The 12,424-nt window shown below is 45.6% G+C and overlaps 1 protein-coding gene across 3 annotated transcripts in view; it reads left to right on the top strand.

Moving 5' to 3' along the window:
• The window catches only part of PCCB (propionyl-CoA carboxylase subunit beta), a 32,898-nt gene extending 20,874 nt beyond the window's left edge, over window positions 1-12,024 (top strand). For all 3 annotated transcript variants that reach the window (XM_053952245.1, XM_053952243.1, XM_053952246.1), the window contains exons 9-15: window positions 2,953-3,034; window positions 4,525-4,648; window positions 5,946-6,053; window positions 9,477-9,577; window positions 10,737-10,835; window positions 11,006-11,099; window positions 11,753-12,024. In XM_053952245.1, coding sequence (XP_053808220.1) covers window positions 2,953-3,034; window positions 4,525-4,648; window positions 5,946-6,053; window positions 9,477-9,577; window positions 10,737-10,835; window positions 11,006-11,099; window positions 11,753-11,874 — 730 coding nt within the window. In that variant the 3' untranslated portion in view covers window positions 11,875-12,024. The remainder of the gene's footprint in view (window positions 1-2,952; window positions 3,035-4,524; window positions 4,649-5,945; window positions 6,054-9,476; window positions 9,578-10,736; window positions 10,836-11,005; window positions 11,100-11,752) is intronic.
• Window positions 12,025-12,424: the final 400 nt, after the last annotated feature.

The following is a 12,424-nucleotide window of genomic DNA, read 5'->3' as shown; positions in this document are numbered from 1 at the left end:
TCTGAGGTTATAATGATCTTTATAAGGATTCAACAAGTTGTACTGGGATTATTGATCTCTACAGACTTGATTTTGGTATTTTAATTTTACTATAGAAGCAACAGTCCATTTTTTAAATCAATCTACTTTATAACAGGCAGTTTATTTGTGCCTGTTAAGCAGTCAGTTAGGTTGTAGCTACTAAAGTATAAGATACTTGTCTCCCTTAAGAAAAAAAAGAACTAATCTTTTACAAGGCATGCGATATAATAATGCAATTTATACTAAGAATTTCAATTTAGTAGCCTTTATACATGTGAAGGCAGATCTATTTGTTAAATTTATTGGGTTTTATAGCAGCATCTCCAATAGTTCTCCCATTTATGGTCCTAATGCACAGATTGATATTATTTCATCTGGACATACTGACATCTTAATAGATTCCTTCTGCTTGGGATTGATGTGTTTGATCCTTACAGCTGCTCCAGTCCCAGTCCGTTCCTCTAGAGTAATTGCTTTCTTACTGTACTGTTTTCACCACACAAAAAATTGCCACAAATGATGCAAATTAAATGTAACCTATTTGTGCTTTTATTGTGAAGTCTTGGGTCTGTTTGGGGTTGTTTGGTTGGTTTGTTTTTCCCTCTATTTAGGTAAGTTCTTTTTGATGTTGAAAAATGCCAGCCTTGGCTGCTGATGCTTGTGTTGGTGAGTGTGTGTTGTCGGTGGCCTGGGTTCCAAGGACTTGCAAGATCCTTGCAGTATCCAGTTGTCCCTGGTGACATGTCCACTGCCTTTGGGAGGTGTCTGATGCATTGCATTTCCTCTGTGACACGGTGGGATTTTACCTCTCTCTGTGTCTCTACAAACTTCTGGAGGAGGTTATTGCCAACTGTTGGTAATAACCAAGTGCAGTTTCACTTCTGCATTGAATGAAACCCAGTGTCCATCTGGTGAGGGTGTCTCCAGCTGTCACAGGCTTTAACAATGAGCAGCAGTTCTGTCCCACTGAGTGGGATCTGTGAGAAACACCTCTGAAGCCCAGTGAGTACAGCAGCAAGCTCCAGATGTCCTGTGTCTGTAGACGTTGGAATGAGATTTTCAAATGTGGAATCCTGGATAATGCCTTCATTTTGCTGATGGCTGTTTTAATGCTGTTAAAATTTCCTTCAGCACTGTGAATTTATGGGAGCAATAATCTAATTTTTTCACTTCTATCCTTTGGGTACCACAGGTCACAGGACAGACCTTGGAGCACATCCATATCTATTTTACTGACAAGAAAGTTTAGAATCATTTTTATCTTGGGGCTTAGTATGTTAAAACAAGTTTAACTTCTTTAGATTAAGGTTCCATTATATAATTTTATGGAAGTGTTTGTATGCAACATTTGTGTGGAAAAAGCACTTGAAGTGTTGCTGTGGGGTTTGTTCTATAAATAGCTGTGTCGCTTCCCTTCCCTGCAAGGGGCTGTGCCTCCCTCCCGTGTGTCTGAGGGAGCACAGAGACAGCCACGGGGCTGCACTTCAAACTTTTATCTGATTTTTGTCAAACTTCACATCACTTTCTTCAGTTTTGAATTGTGTGTCTAGAGCCTTGTGTTGTCTTATTCAAAATGTACTAAATCATGGCATTGTTAAAATATTAATTCAGTAAGAACTCCCATAGAAAAACACCATTTGTAACAGAGATCACTATTTTCATGGAATAGCACAAATATAATACTCCCTGAAACCTTCTCAGTGGTGACTCATAAAAATTGACACCGCTGTACTGAATCCTCAGACCCAGTGGGTCCCTAATGAGGGTAATGTGATCAAAGCAGGGGAATTGATCCTGTCACTGCTGATGGCATGGCAGGATCTGTGTTACAGGAAAACTCCACGTGAAAATGTGTCACTGTAAGTGGAGAAATGGGAAAGTGTCTTTAAACACAGCCTGTGAAGGGAAGACAGAGAGTGTGGAGATGTTTTCCCCACTCTCTGCTTGTTTGGGGTGGGGAAATGAGCATGGAAAGGTTTCCTGCAGCTCAGTGTGTTCCCAGCCCCGGGTGACAGCATGGGCAGGGCAGGGTGAGTGTGCCGTTCCTGAGCTCCTGGTGTGTGGCAGGGAGCCTCGGGCTGCCCTGGGAGAAGGGCTCTGTAGGGACAGGGCTGTGCTGCCAGCGCCCCTGAGCTGATGAGTGGTCCTGCCACCAGCCCCCGTGTCCCCTGCAGCCTGGCAGCCTCTCGGCTGTGTCCCCATGATGCCTTGAGAGGCTGACCCAGAACAGAGGCTAGACAGAGTTAAAGGAATGAAGTAGGTATTTATTAAAAGGCTTTTAAAGGCTACACCTTGGGCAGTACAAGAGCCCGGCCGTGGCTCTGCCCAAGGTGGATGACCAGTCACGAGTTTTCACACTTTTATAAGTTTTGGTCCATTCACATATTGGGGTCAATTGTCCAATTACAGCTGCACATTATGAAGTCCCATCTCCTGGTTTGCTCTGCTCAATTTGCCATTGTTGATACTTTTTGGGCCTGAGGCTGTAACAGTTGTCCTTGGTTCTCAAGCTGGAAAAGGATTGTTTAGTCTAACTATCCTGTGAAGAGAATTTACTAACACTTAATATGAAGTTCAGAGTCACACACTAAGGCAGTAGAGAATCTGAAAGACGTGAAAGCTAAAACTTAAGGCATCAGCCACACCCGGCTGTCCCGTGAGCCGGCAGTGCCCCCTGCAGCCCGGCCGCCTCCGCGCAGCCCCGCTGGGCCGTGCTGATCAGGGCTTCCTAAGCACGGGTGCCTCTGGAAGAGGGGTCTCCTTCAGGAGGAGCCTGCTCAGGCTGCCCGAGATTAAGAGAACCGTTTTTTTTCCCCATATTTGAGGAGGTTTCTGAAGTTTCTGAGAGGTGGAAATGTTTACTTGAGTTTTTGGTCTTGGTATTCATTTGGTCTTTACATGTTGTTGCTCACACTTACTTGCTCTCCACAGTGACCGTCTGGTTCCAGAGCTGGACGCCATTGTGCCAAGTGAGTCAGCCAAAGCCTATGATATGCTGGATATCATACACTCTGTAAGTCTGACAGTGTTCAGATTAAAGATGCATATATTACATTCTGGGTTTAAATAATTGACAGAAACCGGTGGGATGGCACTGAAGATATAGATACTGTCACTTATTTGTTTTAGTCTTTAAAAGCGACTATTTCTGTCTGTGTAGTAGCTGTGAATGGGCAACAAAAACTGCGGGGGAAAAATATTTTAACAGAATCCTAAGATTTGTTTTCAGGATACATCTTATGCTGTATAAACAACTATACAGATGAAGGATACTGCAATTCAGTTCTTTCTGGGGTCAGAACCCCCCTTGAGTTCTGTTGCTTGGCCCCTCCCTGAACCTTGGTGCTTCTGTCTTGGATTCTGGCACTTTTGTATCAAAGTAATGAAGTACCCAGAATGCAGAGATTTACTCTTCCCTGTTTGTGCTAAGGGATAGTTATGTACATATGCAGTACAAGAAAATGTATGTCTATTTTTTTCAAATTACAAAGTTTGCAACTGGCTGCATTTAGACTCATTTTAGTGGTGAAAGCAAGCTCAGGGTATTTCTAATCCCTGGAATCTTCCACTGTGATTTTCAGCACTGTGTGTCTGATGAAAGTTAAAAGGTGGCATGTAATAAAAATCATTAGGTGAATTAGGAGAAAACCCTCAACCCCTCCCACAGATTTTGGGAAAGAAATAACACCACTTTTATACTGCTTACATTTTTCACAACTTTTTTAAGACTGATGCTAATGAAATGACTGGCACACTGCAGTGTATATGGGTACAGCTGCCATAAACAGATGGAACTGGGGAATCCTGCTGGAAGCCCAGGCAGCCATGTGTAGGTGTCGCTACTGCTCCATGGATAATTCTGATCTCCTGGAACATGCTGAGTTCTGATCGTGCCTCATGCACCAGGACTGTCCCTTGGCAGGGCACACAGTGAGCTCCAGCCCGAGGGAAGTGCAGCCACAGGGGTGTGTGGTTCCAGGTGGATGCTGGCTGGGCATTGTATTCCCTGCATTCCCTGGGGCACACCCAGCACTGACCCTGGGGCAGCAGGGCTGTGCTGGCTGCTCCAGGAAAGGGCTCTGAGCTTGCCAAGACAGAGAGATTACATCTAATTTGTCACAGGGAGCTTCTGAGCTCCAGGAAGTACTGTTTTATCACTGGAAATTGGTCTGTAAGTCTGTTGCTAATTAAGATGTGAGAAAGTTCTTAACATGTGATTTGCATTTTGTTCTAAGTCAGGAAGAAAGGCTCCCTTCAATCATAAAGGTGTTCCCTGATGGAATGCTTAACTGACAGTTTTGGTAGGTTTTGTAGGACTACTTAATTCTTGCAATGAAGGCTGCAAAGACTAAAAGTTTTCCCTCCCTCTCCTTCCTTCAAAATTCTGCAAGTACTGAACTGTTTTAAAAGTTGCAATACTAAGGTAACTGAGTTTGTGTTTGCCTGTGTATTTATGCACCTCTCTTTGGCCTCATGGGCTCTGCCTGCCTCTCCCCTTTGCAGATTGTGGATGAGAGGGAATTCTTTGAGATCATGCCGACCTACGCCAGGAACATCGTGGTTGGATTTGCCAGGATGAATGGACGGACCGTTGGGATTGTGGGCAACCAGCCCAAAGTAGCCTCAGGTTAGAGTCCAGTGTGAGACTCTTAACAGTGCCTTGCCTCTGTCTCTTTCTCTGAACGCTGTGTAAGGTCAGAGCTGTTTTATTGTGTGCTCCTCCACTCAGTCTGTGTTTTTCCACCACTTGCTTTGTCTTGAACCTCACTGTAATACAGCTGTGAGATGTGAAACGAACTGCAAACCATTTCTTTAGTGGCTCAACAAGGTGATCTTGCTCCCAGCTAACTAAATCAGTGCTGCATCCAGCCCAAGAGGAGGAGCAGCAGCTGCACGTGAGGTGGGGGGGTGGGGGCAGGGAGCAGACCACCACTCATTTGGCAGCAGCCTGTAATTAACTGGGTTAATCACAGCATGGAAACCTCACACTTCTTTCCACGGCACTAAAATCCCTAAAACTCATCTGTAGGGTGAGGGGACTTTGTTATCTCACTGTAGCTGAACAGTGCAAAGCTTGCAGATGCATAAGTGTGGAGCTCTTGACCTCACGTGGTTTGAATCTGAAGGTACAACGTGCAACTCTAGCTAAGATCACCCTTTTTAATCCAGGGATTTTGCTTTCTCTCCTTACTCAGTAATTTCTGAAGTGACCTTCCCCAGTCAGAATGTTCCGGTTTACTCCTTGTTTTTAATTCTTGTATCTATTTGTTTGGGAAAGTGAGATGACCTGGTATGGTGTTTCATCTCTGCAAGATGTGGCCATCAAGATACTACACAGAAGGTTTTAATATAAATTTAACCTTCATTTAGCATTTTAAATGTTAACAGCTCATTTTAATGTTTCATATAGAGGCTTTGATACAAAATGTGTTATGTGTTTTGTATTTTAATATAGTTGTGCATAACATAATTCTAAAGGGCACTGAAACAGAAACACTTCACAGTGTGTCTACCAGAAATGCTGATCTTTCTCAAAAACTTATTGGACTATTTAATGTTTGTGTTTTTTTAATGGAGAACTTGGTAACCTTTCAATATGACTGATCTGAAAAATACTAATGAAGAGACAGTTAACGAAAAATATTTTAAATTACATGTATGTAATTAAATTGTTATGTTTTGGAATTGAAAGTCTTTGCACACGGCGTCAGAAAAATGAAATGAGCCTTTGAATGTAGCTTCTTCTGTGATCTTAGTCCTAAACCAGGAAAGCCTCATGGCAAATTATCTCCACATTATCTACAGATAAGCTTTTCCTTTGTTTTCAGAAGACAATACAGCTAAAATAGTGTGGTTTTGAGGTACCTTGAATTATTGCAGATCCCTGGAGTTGCTAACCCCTTTTTCTGTGTTCTTAACCTCAGGGTGCTTAGACATAAATTCTTCTGTGAAAGGAGCCCGCTTTGTTCGGTTCTGTGATGCCTTCAACATCCCCCTGATCACGTTTGTGGATGTTCCTGGGTTTCTGCCAGGTATGCCTTATCTTTAGAGTTCATGTGGTGCATGGAGGTGTTGGTGCTAATTTTCAGAACTCTGAGAAGACTGCTACAGTAGACTTAAACCAGGTTTTAAAATCCCTCTTTTTGGGACAGAAACTCTGTATTCTAACTGCAGTAGTCATCACAAAAGGATAGTGAAATGTGCAAAAAATTGTAGGAAAATGCAATAGTGCCTAACTAACCAGTGTTTTCAGGAGTTACAAGGCTTTGCTGGAGTTCTCTGAGGAGAGAGACAGCACACAGTCAGGTACTACTGCAGTCTCCAGCAGCCTGGCAGAGACACTGGGATGGCCAGTTTGCCAGGGCCAGGCTTGGGGATACCATGCACTGGAAAGCTCTGTCCTACTGCCAAAAGCTGTGACTGTGACCTGTGCAAAGAAAAAACCTGCATTCCCTGGAGATGCTGCCCTTGTTGTAAGTGGTGTGAAGTTACTGGTTGCTGTGTACTGGTTGTTTGATCTCCACAGCTCTTGCTGGGCAGTATGGCAGCAGCAGGCCCTGCACAGGCTGTGCTGGGCCAGGGGAGGCAGTCCAGTGCTATCCCCCAGCCCGTGGGACAGGATGAGGGGAGAGCTGGCACTGCTGGCTCTGGGAAGGGAGCAGTGGCCACTTGAAGGGCCACTTGAGGATGTTCCACCCACATCTGCTGCTCCCTCAGCTGATCCTGGCACGTGTTGCTCTTGAGGCTCTGCTGCAGCAGGAAAACCTGCCTTCTCCACCTACTGCACCTGCTGTCCAGAGGGGGTGTTACAGACCTAGGGCTAAACCAAGGTTCTTTTCTTCTGAATAGACACAAAGGAGAAAATCCCAACCAAATACTCTCAAGAGATACAGAACGCTAAAGTTTACTGCAAAACTATAGAAAGTTAAGGAATATTGGCAAAAGAGTAAATGCAACATAACATCACTTATCACAACGCAGACTTAGACCACTGAACATAGAAAACTTTTAAACCCATTCAATGTCACATTCTGTAAGAAAAGAGTTAGGAGAAGAAGGAAGAGAGAAAAACAGCTACCAGCTCTTAGGTTCCAGTGATGTAAAACTCCAAGATGAAGGTAGGGTTAAAGGACGATGTGCAAAGAAGCCTGCCTCAGGGTCAGACTTCTTTGGCCCCTCCTGGGTCTTCCTCCCAGGTGGAACTTGCAGTCTCTCAGCCACTCAGGCAACACTGGGGGGCTGCCTTCAGTGTGCCTTGGCTGACAGACACTGTGGGGCTGGAGGTACAGGGGGCAGGTCACCAGAGCAAGGTCTGACCCACCCACTACCCCTCATTCAAAGCCCCCAAGATCCCTCAGAATGGATTACCTTTTCCAGCCTCTGTTGGGAGACAGGGTGAAGCTCTGGGGCAAAGGTGTGTTTTCACTGGCACTGATTTGGTTATACACGGCCCCATCTGTGTCTCTTGCTGCTCCAAGACACTTCTCAGTGGAAAATGCCTGTGTTTAGAGGTACATCAGTGAGGAAAGGGCTGTGATGAGCCTGCTTTCAGCAGAGGCTCTCTGAGCAGGTAATATTAAAATGACCCATTACAAAACAGATTGAGAGAGGACTATAAATGTTATACAATCAAATCTAATGTTAATACTGTTGTATAAACCATCCAGGTTTAAAACCTTGAGGCCTCTGCAGTTCTCAAAGCATCAGAATGTGACTATTCAGCATTCCAATTCCTGCTTTAACACAATGGAGTTGGCACATTTTAACCAGGAGTTCCTCTCCTTTCTCCCCAGTGTAGGCTCAGCTGCCTCCTCTGGTACAGTCCAGGGAGTGGCTTGGTGTAAGCAGACACTCCAGCAATCCAGATTTGAGCAGTTGCTCAGAATCTAAGAACTATTTCCATATTGCTAATTCAAAGTACTGACTTGATACTGCACAATAAAATGTTGGTTTGAAAGCAAATAAACAGAAGAAAAGTTAAAAAGACAAACCTGAAGAGATGAGACCTGAGGTTTGATTATGATCCAAAAACTGTTGTGTTTTAAGGAATTTGGCAAGATTAGCCCATTAGCATTAGAAATCTCAGATTAAGTAACAAATTCTGAGGGTGACATCCTCGTCCCATCTCCCTGTCCAGTACAGAAGGAGAAAGCACCTGTCACACTGGCTCACAGCAGTGTACAAAACCTCTCCCAGCATCAGTGACCCGAATACTTGAGTAGCCCCCAGTTTTCACAGGTGTGCACAGAGGTGACATTTAAGGTGTTCATAACCTGTAACTGGATAAAAATACGTATTTAGAACAAGGCTGGGACTGAATCTATGGCCAGATAAGAGTTTATGTTAATTGGTCATAGGTGGCAGTGTAAATACTTCAAATACCTGTACAATTTTACACTGGAAGCATTAAGTGACTGGCTGCTCTGTTCTAGGTGTGGATTAGAAACAGGCTGTGCCTGGAAATGAGGTCTGGGACTGCTCCCCAGCTTCTGGGCCTGGGCTGGGTGTCCCAGCTGGGCTCAGGCTGCTCCTTGGGGATGAATCCCCCCAGGCTGTTCTGATTCTTGCTGCAGGAAGGGTCTGTGGGCTTGGCAGGTCCCACTGGCTGCAGGGAAAGGCAAGGACCAGAAGTGAAACTGCTGAGAGCAGACATTTGTAAGTGTAGGCAGAAATTTTCAGACACTCAACTTACACCTGAGGGGAAACAGTAATGTTAAGCCAGCAAACACACTACCAAGTTCTTCAATCTCACAGAAGTTTTACTTACATGAAAAAAAAAAAATCCATAGAAAAATCCATCTCCATGTGCTAAAAGCTAAAGTCAGGAAGTGAATAAACTGCTAGGAAGTTACTGTAGAGTTATATCTGAAATTCACAGTCCTAAAAGTAAATTACAGGGGATTGCTGATTCCAAGTCCAATCAGATGAGCCTGTCTTTGGGACAGAAGGGTATCCTGTCACATGGATGGCTTGCATTCCTGTTTGTTGCCTATGGTCATTCTCCAGAAGCACCTGCTGTGGAATTCATGCTCTGTCTTTTAAGGTCCATCATCCTGGGCTGCCTTGAAGGACAACTAGGGTAGGTCCTCAGTATGGTAGAGTAGTCAAGCTGCTTTCTGTGTGGTGTAGGAAAGAGGGGGCTTGGAAGGTGAGGTTTCTGGAGAAGTGACTCCAGGGTGTTTCCTACTGCTGGTCACATCTGGAGTCTTGAAAATGCTCCAACTGTATTTTCTTCCTAGGAAGGTCTCATCTGCTGAGCTCTGCTTCTGTGACCTTCCATACAAATAGCTGCTGCTCTGATTTTTGAGTTGTTCAGTATCTTGCAGAGAACATTGCCTGGCATGATCTTCTCCAGGGTATTAACATGGCTGTGGTGGTGGTCAGGTTTGCTCCTGGTGACAGATGATGGGGTTGTGTGAATTCTCTGGAGTGAAGCAATTCCCTGTCCTTTGCAGGCACGGCTCAGGAGTACGGGGGGATCATACGGCACGGCGCCAAGCTGCTGTTTGCCTTTGCAGAGGCAACTGTGCCTAAGATCACTGTCATCACTAGAAAGGTAAGCTGGCAAATTCCACGGAGATCTTCCAGAGTTCCTCTTTGCACTAGTGGCAATTTTAGTTAAACCAAGCTTTGTCTGTCTGTCCCAGTGGTGTTTTCTATCATTGTTGCATCTCTGTCCCATTTGGTAACACCTCCTTGTGTAACATTACAAGAGGCCACTTCTATTCCCAGACCACTACCTCAGTTCCTTCCTTCCTCCTGTCTCTGTACCCATCAGGAACTTCCACTTTCTGCTCCCTCCTTTCTCTCTGGAATGCCTTCACTCAAGTACTTGCCCCATGTCACCCAGCCTGTCTCACTAAGGACATGTCATCTGTTTGCAGCGATTCTTTCTCTTGTCTTGCCTTCTGAGCCTCCCTCTGCAAACCCAGCACTGGCTGTACCTGTCTTCTGCTGTGTCTTCAGGTTGAACACTCATGTGATTTCTTTTCCTCCCCAGACTTCTGTTATGCTCTAGCTCATCTTCCTTTCTCCATAAGGTACCTGACACCCTACTGCCATAAACTGGCACCTTACAGCCTTAGCCTTCTCCTTGCTCCTCTGCCCCTCCTGCTCGTTTTTCTGATAAGCTTTTGGCTTATCATGGCAAAAATCTAAAAGAACTTTCTGTTCCTTTGCCTTCTCTGATTGTTCCGAGTATTTCCATGCAGTACTTTTCAATCCTGCAGCCTTGCTGCACTGTTCAGTACTGCCCTGACAGGGACTGCACTGCAGTTTGCTCTGCAGTCCTGCAGTATCTGTTCATCACTGCTGTCTGGAGCATTTCCAGTTCCAGAGTGGAGCACTGCAGAGCCTGAGTGCTGCATTCCCTGGCCAGGAAATTCCAGAAGCACACTGCCTGGTTGGTTTGTGTGCATGTGCAGGGTGCAGGTTGAGGCCTGCTGGTCTGGATACACACTGACCCCTTCCTGCCTGCCTTGCAGAATGGGCTTGGTTACCACCAGCAGCCCCCTTCCTTGCTCTTTTGGGGCTCTGGCTGAAGTGGTGTCTGTTCCTAGGAGATTGCTGCCACAAAGTGGAGATGCTCATGCTCTCCTTCAGGCAAAATCCAGCCCTAGCTGCTTGTCTCTGGACTAGAAAAAGCTGCAGGAGCAATGCAGGCTGTTGCTGCTGCAAGGCCACTTGTGGAGTGGGTGCCCTGGTTTCTGTTACAGGCCTATGGGGGTGCCTACGACGTGATGAGCTCCAAGCACTTACGAGGAGATGTGAATTACGCCTGGCCCACAGCTGAGGTGGCCGTGATGGGAGCCAAGGTGAGTCCAGGCCCCTCTCACTGTGGTGCAGCAGTGCCCTGCCAGCAGCACCAGTGCCATGCCAGCACCATTGGCTGTCCTGGTGCTGCAGGCAGGGGCAGTGCTCCCATGCCCTCAGCTGGAGGGCATGGCCTGAGGGACTGTCACTGACCAAGCCCTTCTGTTCCCAGGGTGCTGTCCAGATCATCTTCAGAGGAAAGGAGGCAAATGCAGAGGAGGAGTATGTGGATAAGTTTGCAAACCCCTTCCCTGCTGCCATAAGAGGTATGGTTGTCTCCTACACTGTGTTCCATTTGGTTTGCCATTGCATGGAGATTAAGTTGTGCTATTGAGTAAACCTTTTGTGAACAATTAAGTTATTTAGGTAAGAGAGTTGTGTCTGAGTTAGAAAGGTGATGCTTAACCACGGCCTGTGCATGTGGACAACATCTGGACACAAGACACATCTTCAGCTGCAAAGAGCGTGGTGAAAAGTGGGGACTGCTCTGCAAAGTGAATTTCCAGTTGTGTAGCTAGTAGAAGGTGTCTCAAAATTCAGCCTTTTCCTTTGTAGCACAGGTGCTTTGACAATCTGCTATGCTGCCCTAGATGCAAAGCAGTGGTCTGAAGAAAGGGCCCAGTTCAGTTATGTTCTTCAGAACTCTCAGGAGCAAGTTCTTCCACTGTTTTTACTTCCAGTTTTGGGGCAGTAACTGTGCTCTAAAAGGCAAGTTGTACTCAAAATTGAAAAAATTGACTCAGGAATGTTTCCTTCTTAGTCTATTTTAAATGTAGTTAATTTATAACTAGTGAACTTATTTATTCCAACCATTGTTTTGATTTTGCTAACTTATGGGTTAGCCTAGATACAGAAGGCTGGGAGGCAAACACTTCATGGTTGGTCAGGTTAAGGATTTTTTTGTTTTAATCTTTTGCAGGGTTTGTTGATGACATCATCCAGCCTTCGACCACCCGCACACGCATCTGCCATGACCTCGATATACTGGCCAGTAAATCCCAGTCCAGTCCTTGGAAGAAACACGCCAACATCCCGCTCTGAGGGTGAGCAGGGGCTGCCCATGCTGGGAGACATTCTGAACATGAATTCTGGTTAACTATCTGGTTAATGGAGGTCTGTTTGGCAATAGCAATAGTTATTTTCATTTTGATTTTTGCCAATAATCATCAATAAATCATAGTATATATTTAATTTGGGCGTCTGACCAGCTCACCTCTCTAAACCCTTTCTTGGTGGTTAATACTCAATGCACCCTGCCCTGCCTGCTGCAGGTGAGCTGTTACTAATTGCTCAAGGTCAAATACTCACTTGGCTCCCTCATTCCATAGGCCCTGGAGGTGGCTCAGGCAGGACTGAGCCACCTCCCACTGCTGGGAAGTTGGACCCCTGCAGAGTTCAAGGATATTCCACTGGCCACAGACCTTGGAATCTGACTCCACTTCCTGCACCACTGACTCAGAGAGGAAAATCCTGAGCTTGGGTTCCAGTGCCCTGGAGACCAGGCCCTGCTGATCCTGGACTCAGTTGTTCTGTTCCTCTGTTAGTCTGGCCTGTGGCAGCTTTTCCCTGCTGGCTGCAGCAGCTGGGTCTC

The sequence above is a fragment of the Vidua chalybeata genome, chromosome 10, assembly GCF_026979565.1.
Source record: "Vidua chalybeata isolate OUT-0048 chromosome 10, bVidCha1 merged haplotype, whole genome shotgun sequence".
Taxonomy (NCBI): domain Eukaryota; kingdom Metazoa; phylum Chordata; class Aves; order Passeriformes; family Viduidae; genus Vidua; species Vidua chalybeata.
The sequence above is the reverse complement of the archived record's forward strand: the minus strand, read 5'-3'. Positions and strand labels throughout refer to the sequence as shown.